This window comes from Rosa rugosa, chromosome 5 (genome assembly GCF_958449725.1).
Source record: "Rosa rugosa chromosome 5, drRosRugo1.1, whole genome shotgun sequence".
Lineage (NCBI taxonomy): Eukaryota > Viridiplantae > Streptophyta > Magnoliopsida > Rosales > Rosaceae > Rosa > Rosa rugosa.
Window position 1 is genome coordinate 3051908 of NC_084824.1, and position 15630 is coordinate 3067537.

General features: G+C 39.8%; 3 protein-coding genes across 3 annotated transcripts; all 3 read left to right on the forward strand.

Moving 5' to 3' along the window:
* The first annotated feature begins 404 nt into the window (after window positions 1–404).
* LOC133709142 (sec14 cytosolic factor) lies at window positions 405–3335 on the forward strand. Its single transcript, XM_062134777.1, has 6 exons — window positions 405–883; window positions 993–1245; window positions 1843–1879; window positions 2273–2390; window positions 2561–2671; window positions 2865–3335. Exons 1-6 carry the CDS (start codon window positions 812–814, stop codon window positions 3000–3002), a joined length of 729 nt encoding a protein of 242 aa, XP_061990761.1. The 5' UTR covers window positions 405–811; the 3' UTR covers window positions 3003–3335.
* Window positions 3336–3695: 360 nt separating this feature from the next.
* LOC133709141 (uncharacterized) lies at window positions 3696–7124 on the forward strand. The gene is made up of 7 exons (XM_062134776.1): window positions 3696–4402; window positions 4891–4977; window positions 5074–5118; window positions 5233–5328; window positions 5487–5588; window positions 6523–6677; window positions 6756–7124. The coding sequence occupies exons 1-7, from the start codon at window positions 3833–3835 to the stop codon at window positions 6835–6837; spliced, it is 1137 nt and encodes a 378-aa protein (XP_061990760.1). The 5' UTR covers window positions 3696–3832; the 3' UTR covers window positions 6838–7124.
* A 399-nt stretch (window positions 7125–7523) lies between these two features.
* Window positions 7524–12912, forward strand: LOC133708037 (probable RNA-dependent RNA polymerase 1). The gene is made up of 5 exons (XM_062133488.1): window positions 7524–7665; window positions 8652–9190; window positions 9654–11482; window positions 11596–11746; window positions 11837–12912. The coding sequence occupies exons 2-5, from the start codon at window positions 8681–8683 to the stop codon at window positions 12644–12646; spliced, it is 3300 nt and encodes a 1099-aa protein (XP_061989472.1). The 5' UTR covers window positions 7524–7665; window positions 8652–8680; the 3' UTR covers window positions 12647–12912.
* The last annotated feature ends 2718 nt before the right edge of the window (window positions 12913–15630 follow it).

The following is a 15630-nucleotide window of genomic DNA, read 5'->3' on the forward strand; positions in this document are numbered from 1 at the left end:
AGAATATCTCATCTGACCAAACATAATCTTTACATTAACAACGTTGCAACATTTAGAATTATATAATACATCTTGAGCTCTACTTCTGCTTCTTCTTTTTTTCTCCCCTTTCCTACTGATCAACTTCTTTGCAAGCCACATCTGCAAGGAATATACCATACAACGCACCTAAACTTCATAAATACCATGTGGCTTGTTGCCCTGCTTCTAGTAATTGCATGGAGGAGAAGGATTGGTTATGGAGGATGAGAGCGATTTTTTGCTTCAATTATTTTCATTCAAAGTTGACCCCCTTTTATTTTGGATCAAATTATTATTATTATTATTACTTTGGATGATTTAAATAGTTATACATGTCAAAAGACAATGACTTGGCAATAAGGACACTCCAACTTTTGGTTCTTTGTACCTATCTCTTGCGTGGTTCATGAGCAAAGTTGTATCTTCCACACCTACCTGTTCTGAATCATAATGGGGTTAAAAACGTTCTTCCAATCTCTGTTGAGAATAAAAAAATTGAAGATGCTTGAATGGAATGAGAGTCACTAGCGACGAACCAGTTTTGTCCACTTCTTACTTCTCCGTTACTTACTAATAGTCTTGCCCTCTTTTGTAGACATTCAGAGGGGTCCTTTCCGTCAACGCGACCCCTTCAAATTTTAAAGCCACTCCCTCTTTTCCGGACCAAGTTTGGAGCTTTGATCAATCAAACTGACCCTTTTGAACCTGAGCTGAGACCCTTTTCAGTTGTTCCCACCCTGAGTCCAAATCACTTGTTCTTCTTCTTCTTCTTGATTTTGCAGAGACCAAAATGGAGAAAACCCAGGAAGTTGCAGTGACCCAGATGAGGACATTAGTTCAGAAGCTTGGGTCTTCCACTGAGGTAGCACTGCTTTGCTTTTCTTATACAGTGTAGAATATGCTATACATCATTAAATTTTGGTCCTTTATTCTATTCATCATTCAATTTTGGTCCTTTATCTTCTCTGCAGAACTATGGAGACCCAACACTGATGAGGTTCTTGATTGCAAGATCAATGGACCCAGAGAAGGCAGCAAAGATGTTTGTGCAGTGGCGGAAATGGAGGGCTTCATTTGTCCCAAATGGGTTCATTTCGGAATCCGAAGTTAAGGATCAATTGGAAGACAGAAAGATTTTCTTGCAGGATTTATCTAATGGATGTCCTGTGATGATTATTAAAGCAAGCAAGCATTATCCTGCCAAGGACCAACTCCAATACAAGAGTAATTAGCTATTCCTCTAAGTTCTGTTATTCTTGCTATTAACGTTTTACTACTTTTTGGGTGGATTAGTTCATACTGTGCTATGTGTTTTGAGCGTTTTTCATTTCTTTCTCTGTGGTCTTTTAGCTTATTGTTGATGCAATGGTGCCTTTTGATCTAATCAAAACAACAAAAGGTTTATTGAGTTAGGCAGGCTGGAGTCTTATCACTTGTTTCAATGTCCTAGACAAATAGAAACATACAATAGTTGTTTGAAAGGTGTCAATGTTGCCTGGGGTCCTTTGATTTCTCAATATATACCGCCAAAGGCAGTAGTATAACTCGTACAGAACTATGGTGAAAGTGAGTATAGCCACTGCTTATTTCGACAGTACTTACTGCATAGGGGAGTTTACAACCTCTACTTTTCACTTTTGACCAAAAATTTAATTGCTGGATAGTGGGAACTGATAGGCTAAATCTGCACAATGCAGCCTCAATATATGAAAGACAAGCATGAATAGAAAGAAAATTAGATGGCAAATCAAGATTTAGCTCTACTTTTTGTGTCAAGTAATTGGTGATTCTTTATTCACTTTAGTTTGTCCCTTGTTGCAGAATTTGTGGTTCATCTGCTTGACAAAACTATTGCAAGGTACCACTCCATTTCACTACTATTCAAGTTTCTCTTTTCAATAAGGATAAGGTTCGTTAATGAAGCAATAATACATGTCACAAGTAGGATTATTTAGGTTCAGTACTTGATATTGATCATTCTTTTGAAGACACTGCTTTCAGTCCGAGTAATGTCAGGTAGAATATTACATGCTCATGCAATGTCAATGCTGTGAAATAACTTTAATTAAGGATGGTTTTAGTGCTCTAAACATCTCTGCCTCTCTCTCTCTCTCTCTCACACACACACACACACACACACACACACACACAACACAGAGACAGACGCACTCACTCATGCACTAATAAATTCAACTCTGTACATAACGAGTCAAGATGCATTAACATTTTCCATTTGATTTGCTTGTCTCAGCTCTTTCAGAGGAAGAGAAATCGGAAACGAAAGGTTGATTGGCATTCTTGATTTGCAACAAATTTCCTATAAAAATGTTGATGCACGTGGATTAATCACTGGATTTCAATTTCTACAGGTGACTTACCTTTCATTTCCTGTAATTCTGGTGTAAATATGTACCCTCCGTGAAAGGCTGGGAAGAGACTCGAGAACAAAACATATATTAGAAGTCCCTGGTCTCTGGGGAGCATTTTCTGAATATAATATTATGTGTTACTAAAATGCTTTCTATAACAAACTATGCAGGCTTACTACCCTGAAAGATTAGGAAAGCTCTTCATTCTAAACATGCCACGCTTTTTTGTAAGTGTCTGGAGGATGGTTTCTCGCTTCCTTGAGAAGGCAACTGCAGAAAAGGTATAGTTTTATTTATTTATTCTTCCTAAACAGAAGTAAATATCAGATAACTCAGATTGGTACCTATATAAAATCAAGCTGGTGAATGAATCTAGAAGAAGTTGGCTATTACCAATCGAGCTTGATTGTTTTGTGAATGTACAACAGTAATGTTGCAGCTTTTGAGCTATCTAAGTTTGTGAAGTGATTGCAGGTTGTAATTGTGACCAATGAAGATGAAAAAAGAGACTTCATAAAGGAAATAGGTGAGGAGATCTTGCCGGAAGAGTATGGTGGTCGAGCAAAGCTTGTCGCTCTTCAAGACGTTGAACTGGCCCCACTAGAGGATTGATTGTACAAATAAACTGAGGTCGGGGCACCGATATCACAGCCCCAGTGGCAGTCCTATCTGCTAGGCTTACTCCGTCTGTTAACCTGTTATACCCAGTTGTCAAGGTCAACTGCTGGAAGGCAGCTTCAGCCTGCTTCTTTATAATATGAGCTACTTCAGCAGTAATATCATGTTTTTATCCATAGCTAGCAGCACTTCTTCTTCTTGTTGGATAATTCCGGTTTTACAAAACGATGGATCAATTCCGGCTCTTGATTACTTCACTGTTAAATTGTTATCATCCTATGAACCTGACTGAAAATCCAAAATTTATGATTTTATAGTTGTGACAAAGAGTTGATCCAATTAAGACTCGTTATATGTATATGCATAATACTCCAAACCTGAACGACGATATAATTCTCATACAAATGTAGACGTATTTTCTTTCTTTTGGGTTCACAGGACGAGCGTAATAATCGACTCACTTCAAACAAAGGTATCGCACCTTTTAATTTTCAAAATTTCGATTCCGAAGCCCTATTTAGAAATAATAACAATAAATCCGTCGGCAAAGGTGACTGGAAATTAGGCTTTGAAAGTTAGTTACTTGTATCGACCAGGAAAACTTGAACCAAAGTTCGATCAAACGGGCATAGTCCACTCCCGTGTGTGCTATTTCAACGTGCGATAGTACACAGAGTCACCAAAGTCGGTCACTTTCTTTTAAGGTACACAGGTTCACAGCTCAAAACAGCTTTTAAGGTACACAACAACAACAACACTAAACAACAACAAAAGTCACAGACTTAGAAAGAACCCAAAACCCTCCGCCGCCACTTCAAAAAAAAATGGCCACTTTCACCCACCCCAAAACCTCCCTCTTCGGCGGCGCCCGCATCCCGATGCCCGCCACCACCAAGTCCCGGACTTTCGCCCCATTCCGCGTCCGGATGGCCCTCCAGGACTCCGGCCCATCCATCGCCGTCGTCGGCGTCACCGGCGCCGTCGGCCAGGAGTTCCTCTCCGTCCTCCACGACCGCGACTTCCCTTACCGCTCCATCAAAATGCTCGCCTCCAAGCGCTCCGCCGGCCAGAAACTCTCGTTCCAGGGCCGGAGCTACGTCGTCGAGGAGCTCACCGGCGGCAGCTTCGACGGCGTCGACATCGCCCTCTTCAGCGCTGGTGGGTCCATCAGCAAAGAGTTCGGGCCCATCGCCGTCGAGAAGGGCACCATTGTCGTTGACAACAGCTCGGCGTTTCGGATGCAAGACGACGTGCCGTTGGTCGTGCCGGAGGTAAACCCGGAGGCGGTGGAGGGGATCAAGGCCGGAAAGGGAAAGGGGGCGCTTATTGCTAATCCTAATTGCTCCACCATTATCTGCTTGATGGCTGCTACTCCTCTACATCGTCACTCTAAGGTTGTTTTTTTTTTTTTTTTTTTTTTGAATTTGTGGGGCTGATTTTGAAATGGGTTCTGTTTTTTTTTTATATTGGATTTGGGTGTGGAGTTATGTAAAGTTGGTGGCTTTGTGTATTTTGGGGTTTGTTTAATGATGGGTTTTGCTTGGACTATGTTTTGGGGATTGAAGGATTGATGGTTTGGTGGTTTATTTGGGTAATGTGACTTGGAAATTTGGATTATGAGCGTTTTGGAGCTATGTAAAGTTGGTTGGTTTGTGTTTTTTGCTTACTGGACCGTGTTTTGGTGCTATAAAGTTGGTTGCTTTGGGGATTATGAGCATTTTGGAGCTTTATGATGTTGCTTGCTTTGTGTATTTTGCTTACCTGACTGTGTTTTGGCTAGAAAAGTTGGTTGATTTGGGGTTGTTTTTGGATTTTGGATGGGAATTGAGTTGGGGGTTTGTGGAAATGTTTGTGTTGATTGGGTTATGAATGGTGTTTTCAGGTGAAACGTATGGTGGTTAGCACGTATCAGGCTGCTAGTGGAGCTGGTGCTGCTGCTATGAGAGAGCTTGAGCAGCAAACTCATGAGGTTTCTTCTACTCTCTACATGTTGTTGCATTGGTTTCGGTTTTGTTTTGGTTTCATCATTCAAGTTTAGCTGATGTGATTTTATTTTTGTATTAAGGTTCTGGAAGGGAAGCCAGTAACTTGTGAGATATTTCAGCGGCAGGTCTGTTTATCTTTGCTGTGTTGTTCAAGTTCGTTTTTCGGAAAAGTAGTTGTGTTCTGTTCTGTTTCCCATGAGGTTTCATTGAACCACCTATTTCTGCCTTCATTTTTGCAGTATGCTTTTAATTTGTTTTCCCACAATTCAGCGGTTCTTCCAAATGGATATAATGAAGAGGAAATGAAACTAGTCAAGGAGACACGAAAAATATGGGTTAGTATCTTTACTAGTTTCTTATCACTCCCAGAACAATTATTTTGTTAATGAAAGTTAAGCAATAGTAGTTTATTGGAAGTAAGATTTTAAGAATGAAGATGACAACATATGGTGTAGAACACTAGATGTAATTTATTTGCTGTCCATGTATTCAGAATGACAAGGATGTCAAGGTAACTGCCACATGCATACGAGTTCCTGTAATGCGGGCACATGCTGAGAGTGTAAATCTTGAATTTGAGAATCCCCTTGATGAGGTAATACTACAATACTGTTATATTGGTTGTTGTTGACTTGTTTTGGTAGAGTCATTAAGGATTTTCACATTGTAAATCTCCACCATTGGTGGGAAGAAAAGTAGTTAGAACAAACTTGTAGATGATATCATGAATTTCATTGTTATTGATATTATTTTATACTGAGGAAAGACTTAACAAGAAGATTTCCGTGGATGTGAATGGCTCTTGTGCTATTATCAACACTGGTTTTGCATTTGCATGATGATTCTCTTATGTTTATATTCTCAAGACTTTAGGCTGTTCTTGTATATCTTATTTACAATGGCTTGATCAAGTGGTTTTAAGTCACTGTGCTCTTGTTTTCTCTTCTACGTCTTTCTCGTGCATAACATTAAGATTGTCAATCACTCTTAACATTAAAAGTACCCAGGTGTAGCATTTGGTTTTTCGTCTTCATCTCAAAGAATAAATATCAGATCTTCTTGAAGGTGCTAAGATGGATGCATGTGTACTTTTATCCCCATGAAATTATTCAGTCTCTTTTGTCCATTAGAGGGCCATTGGGCTTGTGGTCTATATAACGAGAGGCAATCCTCTTGCATTCCATGAACCCAACTTGATGGACTTGAGATTCAATCCACGTCCCTGTTATGGCACGCCAAGGATGTTTACCAGCTCGTAGCTGGCACTTTCTGCAGTAAACTTATAAATATTTTAACAAGTACAGTATGCTTTTTCTTACTGGACTGTGAGTCGAGTACTGTATTACCATGCCTGTGTTCTAGTGATATGTGCATGTCATTGTGTTTTATGTGGAAAACTCAATCAATCATGATCACAGAAAAAGCTAATTTGCAATAGATGGATTATTTATAATGTAATCAGTGCAGTTTTTCTTCCCATCCGTTCATCACAAGTTCTCCTTAGAGGTTTAAATTTGTTCAATGTCCAGGACACCGCAAGGGATATTCTGAAGAAGGCTCCTGGTGTGGTGGTTATTGATGACCGTGCAGCTAATAATTTCCCTACACCTTTGGAGGTGTCAAACAAAGATGATGTTGCAGTTGGCAGAATCCGCCGTGATGTGTCCCAAGAGGGGAACTATGGGTAAGACTAATATAACAGTACATGTTCTAATTTTGCCTTGCATATTTTAACAAGCCACTAATGGGAATGTCTGAGCAGGTTGGACATTTTTGTCTGCGGTGATCAAATACGCAAGGGAGCTGCACTTAATGCTGTTCAGATTGCTGAGCTGTTGCTATAGTTAAACTATGATTTCAATGGTGAGGTTTCTCACCATCTAATCTATTTGCCGAGATGAAGTGATCTGAGATCTTTTTAGTTGTACTTTAGTCTTTAGATTGGGTTGTGAGGTGAGATTCGGAGCAAATCCAAGCAGTTTTTGTAGACTAGTTATTCATTTTCAAATGCAACTGTTAACATAATATCCTTCCATTTGGAGGAGATTTTGTTAGAATAAACTTGTAATTTAAGAGGATGAATTGTACGGGGATGTTTTTTTGATTGAAGTGTGTGCCAAAACTAAATTTGTGTCTTATGAGTCAAATGTTGAGAAGTGTAAGGGAGGTTTTTCAGGAATATCGCCTTGAGTAACCAGTTTAGTTGAGCAGCTATGAATTCAAACCAAGCTTGGTTAAACTTTTAAGCATGTATAAACTTGGTAAAAAAGTTTGACACGATTTTTCTTTTGAAAAAGTTATGACATACTTGCACATAGTTGATAATCAGAAGAAAAAAAAAAAAAACCACTGATGTAAAAAGCTGCTATGAACATGAACATTGAACATATCAGGTAGACCCAAAATCTAAATACCGATTGCTCGTATTCAGACAGACCATCTAATGAACAATATAATTACTTGTATAGAACAGTATAATTATTGTATAAAATACTGATTAGCATTTTCATCCCTTGATCTTGTAGGAATAGTGTTTGAAGCCTTTACATTAGGCTTGCCAGCCAAGGTTGGTTAGTCCAGTAGCATAGTCTATGATGGTGAATTGGTGATACCGTGCTATTGCTGGCTCTAGGCTTCCAACTCCTTTCAGAGCAAGTTCATCCATCCAAAAAGTACTTTTTCTTTATTGCTGCTTTTTAAATTCTAGGCACTGTCTTATTCTTATTCACTTTTTTTTTTTTTTGGCAAAGTATTCTTATTCACTTTCACTCGCTCAAGTTAAGGATGCTCTCGTCTAATCCTTGTTTAACAAGGAGTGAAGTTCCTCATCATGGGGAACATAGGGACCCACTGCCCTTTTTCCCCTTGGAGAGATTCTAGAAGATACTTGGTCTGAACTTCTCATAAGGGTTAAGGCATTGTGGTTCGTTGGTCCCTTAACTTCCAGAACATTCTCGGCCAAAAAGTTCACTTTCAACGTCATTTAAACAAAATAAACTGGACAACTTAAGGGAAATTAAATAATCCTAGTGTACCATGTCAATTACATTATTATCAACCACCAATCTTAATTTAATGAAATCTTAGTTTAGGCATTAGTACTTGTAGCATTACACTTATGGCCTTATGCAAATGAGCACAGGTCAACCATCATGCCCTTGCTACGTGGCAAAATGCAATTCGACTCCTCGAAGCTAACCAGTGACAAAGTCATTGCTGCGAAGCACGAGATCATGACATGTCGTTTATTCTATTCAAAAACAGAGGCAAGATTCTCTTGACTAAGCATAACTGCCATGACAAGTTGTGGCCAAAAAAAAAAACAGAGCTGCCATGACAAGTTATTTACACTGTGGGAGATGTACTTGAAACGTGAGGACCAATCTTTGACCTCTGTCCTCTTTTTCTCCCTATAAATATTGGCTTCATGAGCTTTGCTTCATCCACAGAAAGCAGTTAATTGTTACCTCTGAGCTTACATTTCAAAGTCGATGTGAGCTTTGCATTACATTCTTCTAGCTCTTTTAGTTAACTTCATGCCTAATTAGAATGTAGTACTATGTCAATTGCATTTTCTTTCAAAGCTTTTACTATGATCTGCATTCCCTGTACTGTTTTTAGTTGAGAGTTACTAATTTTAATTTTTACTTTGAAACAGCATTTGCCATTATCAACTAGTCGATCAGCATGGTCAAAACAGTTTACTTGTATGGATTTCCCACTGTGGAGTCTCCAGAAGCAGTGACGAAATTTCTGGAGGAGTATACCGGAGAAGGAACTGTTCTCTCTGTGAATGTTCTTCCTCCAAAAGATGGCGCATCAAGATCATCTGCCACAGTTCAATTCACAACTGCCAAATGTGCTGAAATAATACTTTCATTAGCCGAAAAAAAACGCCTGTGGTACGGAGAGTCTTATCTGAAAGCTCGAGAATGGAAGCATGAAATGGCACCGAGATCAGAAGTCTTGGAGGATCTTGTGACACTTCACTTTGGATGCAAGATATCTGAGGAGAAGTTTTCGGTGCTTTGGACAAAATCAGATGTTTCTGTGAAATTTGGGATGGAACTGAAAAATATGCACTTGTCTTTCTCGTATGATGGTCTTAAATACAAGCTTGAGCTCCCATCTGACATTATTTTCCGGATTGAGCTGCATTGTCCATGTGATCAGTTTACAAAGTTTCTTCTCGTCCAGGTTTGTCAAAGTTCTTACTGCTTGATTCCCCTATTTTGATGCTCCTTATATATCGTTTATATATTTGTATTAAAGACCTAGTAACTTCTAACTATACCTAGCATCAAGTTCATTATCTTGCAAATTAAACTATGTTCTATGCTAGCTTTTTACGAGTTATAACATTAAAAAATTATTTATGGCGTGTGTTTAAGCAGTGATACTTTTATAGGGTTTAGACTCATGTTGCATTTTAGATAAAACGCATTGACTTTTAGCTCTGGATAATATACAGAAATATGCTTTCTCTCAGTGAAACTTAGGGTGATGTCATGTTTGATTACTATTTCAGTTCTAAACTATAAAGTTTCAGTATTCGAGTACTTACCTATTGCATTATATATTTTCAATGTGAATGCTGTTGATTGCTAGACTACGTGTGTCCCTTTTGGGGAAATATCTAACATTTTGTCTTACTTGCCAGTTACGTGGTGCCCCTCGGATTTATAAGAAAGATGTAACTTTGGCTTCTGACAACCGCTGGGTTCGAGAAGTTGATTTCACTCCATCATGCTGCATCGGGCAATCCTCTTCTTTATGTTTGGAGCTTCCATTAAGGTGTGCACTTCCAGACCTAGGCAAGAGTTTCATTCACTGTATAGAGAATGAAGGACAGTTCGTGCTGAAGAGAGGTAACAGTTTCTCCGGAAGTTCAGCTATTGTTCCTATTCTGGCTCCGGCCCCGGGGATCGACTTGCCATACAAAATCCTGTTCAAGATAAATTCATTGGTTCAGCACGGTTGTATTCCCGGCCAAGCTCTTGATGTCGATTTTTATAATCTAGTGGATCCTACTAGAATAAGAATTGAATATATAGTGTGTGCCCTGGACGAACTGTTCAACTCCAAGGAGTGCTGCCATGAACCTGTAATGTGGCTTCTTAAGCAGTACATCATGTACAAGGCATGCAAGCGGCTTCCTCAGTCACCAGCTATATCTTTAGATGAAGGCTTTGTGTATGTGCACAGGGTTCTGATTACACCATCTAAAGTATACTTCTGTGGTCCAGAGGTAAATCTCTCCAATCGTGTTTTAAGAAATTATCCTGAAGATATCGACAATTTTCTTCGCGTTTCTTTTGTTGATGAGGACTTGGGGAAGATGCGGTCTGTAGATTTGTGTCCGCGGACGAGTTCTGCAGAAGAGGAAAGGAGAACTAGAGTTTATGAAAGGATACTTTCTACTCTAAGAGATGGGATAGTGATTGGTGATAAGAAGTTTGAGTTTCTAGCATATTCGTCAAGTCAGTTGCGAGAGAATTCTGCATGGATGTTTGCTTCTAGAAGGGGCCTTACTGCACAAGAAATTAGAGACTGGATGGGTGATTTTAGTCACATTAAAAATGTGGCTAAATATGCAGCCAGGCTTGGTCAGTCTTTCAGCTCTTCCAGGGAGACTTTTACTGTTGGATCAGATGAAATTGAAGTCATTCCTGATGTAGAAATTGAAAGAGGCGGAACCAGATACTGCTTCTCTGACGGAATTGGGAAGATATCTGCTGAATTTGCTGAAGGAGTGGCAAGAAAATGTGGGAAAAGTTCCACTCCATCTGCCTTTCAAATCCGCTATGGTGGCTACAAAGGTGTTGTGGCAGTCGATCCAACATTGTCAAAGAAGCTGTCATTGAGAAAGAGCATGTGCAAGTTCGAATCACGCAATACAAAGTTAGATGTCCTGGCATGTAGCAAGTACCAGCCTTGTTTTCTCAATCGTCAACTGGTCACCCTTTTGTCCACCCTTGGAGTTAAGGATCATGTTTTTGAGAAGAAGCAGAAACAAGCAATGAATCAGCTGGAAGGGATTCTAACTGATCCATTGAAAGCACAGGAGGCACTGGAATTGATGTTCCAAGGAGAGGCAACCAACATTTTAAAGGAAATGCTGATGTGTTATAAGCCAAATGCAGAGCCGTTTCTGTCATTGATGCTACAATCATTATGTGCATCAAAACTTGCAGAACTGCGAAGCAGAACACGAATTTTTGTTCCAAATGGAAGATCTCTGATGGGATGTCTAGATGAAACCGGGACATTGGAATATGGTCAGGTATTTGTGCAATGTTCTCACCATGCTATCTTCACTGGCAACACAACCTCAACTGCAAGCCAAGACAATTTTACTGTTGTGGGTAAAGTAGTTGTTGCTAAAAACCCGTGTTTACACCCTGGAGATGTGCGTGTTCTTATGGCGGTGGACGTGCCGGCGTTACGCCACATGGTGGATTGTGTTGTGTTCCCACAGAAAGGAAAGAGGTAACTTTCAGATTGCTTAATGCTTACATTTGTATTTTAGTCTTTCTTTGTTAAATATTAGTTTGCTGCCTTAACTTTATATACTGAGTACAACCTTTTTTCCATTAAATTAGGCCTCATCCAAATGAATGCTCGGGCAGTGATTTAGATGGAGATGTTTACTTTGTTAGCTGGGATCGAGACCTGATTCCCCTGCAGAAAACTCAACCGATGAAGTATACCTCAGCACCAACTGAGGAATTGGATCATGATGTCACAATAGAGGTATGGCATTACTCAAATTATCAAGTAAATTGTAGTCAGTATATTTTTAAACATGACTTGAGATTCTTTTCTGCTGTGTTACACTTGCAGGAAGTTGAGGAGTCCTTTACCGACTACATAGTAAATGACAGTTTGGGCATCATTTCAAATGCACATCTTGTCTTTGCAGACAGAGAACCACAGAAGGCTATGAGTGATAAATGTATCAAACTCGCCAAGCTCCACTCCCATGCTGTCGACTCTCCTAAAACTGGTGTAATAGTGAAACTGCCGCCTAAAATGCGTGTCCACAAATACCCAGATTTCATGGAGAAGATTGACAGGCCAACCTACGAGTCCAAGCGTGTGATTGGGAAGCTTTTCCGACAGGTGAAAGATATCGAGCTAGGATCCCATTCACACTCTTTTAAGTCCTTCACTAAGGAAGTGGCTTGTAGGTTTTATGATCCTGACATGGAGGTAGATGGATTCGAAGATTACATCAATGATGCCATTAGTTACAAAAGGGAGTATGACTACAAGCTGGGAAACCTGATGGACTATTATGGTATCAAAACTGAAGCTGAAATACTGAGTGGAAACATCACAAATGTATCAAAATTCTTCAACAAGAGAAAGGACTTGGAGTCAATTAACTACGCTGTGAGGTCATTGAAGAATGAGGCAAGGGCACGGTTTATCGAGGAGCCAAATGGTGATGACCCATCAGATTTCGGAACTGATATCGGTAATGTGTATGCAGCAAAAGCCTCAGCATGGTACCATGTTACATATCATCATCGTTACTGGGGTTGCTACAACAAGGGTATGGCAAGAGACCATTTCCTGAGTTTTCCATGGTGTGTTTTCGAAATGCTTATCCAGATCAAGAGGCATAACACAAGTAAAGGAAGTCATTAAGTCATTACTGAAGAGCCATTTAACTTGGCAACCGAACGACATCAGTGTGTCTGTTTGGGAATTGTACATTAATCCTTAGCTGTTGTTTATTTCCTATAATTTAAGAATAAGATTAGCAACACATATGTTGTATTGATTCTGAATTACTTTTGATGTTGTATCATCACTGAAGCGCCATTTTACTTGGCAAAGGTGTCTGTTTGAAAATTGAAAGACGTTCTTAGCTGATTTTTCTTACCTCAAGTTTCTGAACATGAGCAATCAAAGTGCGTAAATACTTTAGAATGTTTTCTGTATGAAACAGATCTTTGTTAGAGGTAGATGATATCATGAATTTCATTGATATCGATATTATTTAATAGTGAGAAAAGACTTAACAAGAAGTCTTCAGATCGGATACGAATGGCTCTGGTGCTACTCTCAACATTGGTTTTGCATCTGCGTGATGAACTGATGATTCTCTCTTATGTTTATATTCTTATATCTTATTTACAATGGCTTGTATCTTAAGTCACTCTGCTCTTGTTTTCTCTTCTACTTCTTTCTCGTGCATAACATTATTAAGATTGTCAATCACTCTTACCATTAAAAGTACCCCGGTTCAGCATTTGGTCTTTTGTCTTCATCTCAAAGAAGAAAAATTTGATATTAATTCTTGAAATTGTTCAGTCTCTTTTAAGCATGAATTCTGACCAAGCTTGGTTCAACTTTTAAGCATGCATAAACTTGGTAAAAAAAGTTTGACACGAGTAGTCATTTGTAAAAGTTATGACATAATTACATATATGTTGAAGGACATAATTACATAATTACATAATTACATAATTACATATATGTAAAAGTGACGAGATCACATATACCTGCTGCAAACGTGCCTGCAAGGATTGATGTCCCTAAAAGTAGAGGACATGACGCCAACTCAAGAATGCATGAGCATGGCGCCAACGTCCCATCTCTCAATGATGGTGACGTTATGGCTAGGCCCACGGCTCCCGCCAGGAAGCGCGGGAGGCCCATAGGTTCGATGGATTCTCGCCCAAGAAAGAAAGTGAGTTTGGCACAAAATAATCCATTAATCATCGATGTGAATAATCCATCTCATGAGAATGTTCCGGATTATGGTTATGTCCAAGAGACATCATTGGGGGACGCTCCAATGTCAGAACCAACTCCAGAGAATAGAGAGATCTCCATAAATTACACTAGTGTACATGAGATGATGGATAGAAATTCTATGGCGATTGATGATGCATTCGCATATCATATTGCAAAAGGAATTATAGAATATGATGATATCGAACCTCGCCCTGTTGAAGAATGTCAACGAAGAGCAGATTGGCCTAAATGGAAAGATGCGATCCAGGTTGAATTGGATTCACTAACAAAGAGACAGGTATTTGGGCCTGTAACGCAGACACCCCCAAGTGTAAAGCCTGTTGGCCATAAATGGGTCTTTGTTAGAAAGCGTAATGAGAAAAATGAGGTGGTAAGATATAAAGCCCGCCTTGTGGCGCAAGGTTTCTCACAACGCCCTGGAATCGACTACGAGGAGACATATTCTCCCGTAATGGACGTTATAACGTTCCGCTACCTTGTCAGTTTGGTAGTTTCCGAAAAACTTGACATGCAGCTTATGGATGTGGTTACAGCATATCTCTATGGGGATCTAGATTCAGAGATATATATGAAGGTTCCAGATGGACTTCAATTACCCAAATCAAGTGGCTCTAAACCACGGAGCGCGTTTTCAATAAGATTAAAACGCTCACTATATGGATTAAAACAATCTGGACGGATGTGGTATAACCGTCTAAGTGACTACTTGATTGGGAAAGGATATATTAACAATGAAATATGCCCATGCGTGTTCATTAAAAGAACAAGTTCCGGATTTGCAATAGTAGCAGTTTATGTCGATGACATGAACCTAATTGGAACTCTAGATGAGTTGAAGGAAACTGCTAAATACTTGAAATCCGAATTTGAGATGAAAGATCTTGGGAAAACACGGTTTTGTCTCGGTTTAGAACTCGAGCACCGTAGTGATGGGATTTTGATCCATCAGTCTGCATATACTCAGAAAATTCTAAGGCGCTTTAATGAAGATAAAGCGAAGCCTGTGAGTACTCCCATGATCGGTAGTAGTCTTGAGCCCGGAAAAGATCCGTTTCGTCCAAGGGATGAGGACGAAGAACCCTTAGAGGCCGAAGTGCCCTATTTAAGTGCAATAGGCGCATTATTGTACTTAGCTCAATGCACAAGACCGGATATCTCATTCGCAGTGAACTTGTTAGCTCGACACAGCTCTGCGCCAACACGCCGCCATTGGATTGGTGTAAAGACCATCTTTCGATACCTAAGAGGTACGATTGATATGGGCCTATTCTATCCCTACAGAGAGAAAAGGAATGACGGAAAATTGGGATCAGACCCCAAAAGGCAAAACGCCCCCGTCCATGGAATGGCCACCGGCCATGTTGCCGCCGCCGCCGCTCATGGTGGCCGGCGTCCTCCTATCTTCCTCCATCAAAACGACAATGATGTCTTGATGGGTTTTGCTGATGCAGGGTACCTCTCTGACCCTCACAAAGGTCGCTCCCAAACAGGTTATGTCTTTACCATGGGAAGCACTGCGATATCTTGGAGGTCTACAAAACAGACCCTTGTTGCTACTTCCTCAAATCATGCAGAGATTATTGCTCTACATGAAGCTGTACGTGAATGTGTATGGCTAAGGTCTGTAATTCGACACATTCAAGGAAGTTGTGGTTTGAAGTCTACCACAGATGAACCTACATGCATTTATGAGGATAATGCAGCTTGTATTGAACAAATGAAGTTAGGTTTCATCAAGGGCGACAACACCAAGCATATATCGCCTAAGTTCTTTTATAATCAGCAACAACAATCACTTCTAAAGATTGAAGTGAATCAAATCCGATCAGAGGATAATGTAGCAGACTTATTCACTAAGTCGTTACCTA

Coding starts and splice junctions, on each gene's coding strand:
- LOC133709141 (XM_062134776.1), top strand. CDS start 3,833: ATGGCCACTTTCACCCACCCCAAAACCTCCCTCTTCGGCGGCGCCCGC. Junction 5,329..5,486: donor AGGAGACACGAAAAATATGG/GTTAGTATCTTT, acceptor CCATGTATTCAG/AATGACAAGGATGTCAAGGT. Junction 5,589..6,522: donor TTGAGAATCCCCTTGATGAG/GTAATACTACAA, acceptor TTCAATGTCCAG/GACACCGCAAGGGATATTCT.
- LOC133708037 (XM_062133488.1), top strand. CDS start 8,681: ATGGTCAAAACAGTTTACTTGTATGGATTTCCCACTGTGGAGTCTCCA. Junction 11,483..11,595: donor TTCCCACAGAAAGGAAAGAG/GTAACTTTCAGA, acceptor CCATTAAATTAG/GCCTCATCCAAATGAATGCT. Junction 11,747..11,836: donor ATCATGATGTCACAATAGAG/GTATGGCATTAC, acceptor TTACACTTGCAG/GAAGTTGAGGAGTCCTTTAC.
- LOC133709142 (XM_062134777.1), top strand. CDS start 812: ATGGAGAAAACCCAGGAAGTTGCAGTGACCCAGATGAGGACATTAGTT. Junction 884..992: donor AGCTTGGGTCTTCCACTGAG/GTAGCACTGCTT, acceptor TCTTCTCTGCAG/AACTATGGAGACCCAACACT. Junction 2,391..2,560: donor CTGGATTTCAATTTCTACAG/GTGACTTACCTT, acceptor CAAACTATGCAG/GCTTACTACCCTGAAAGATT.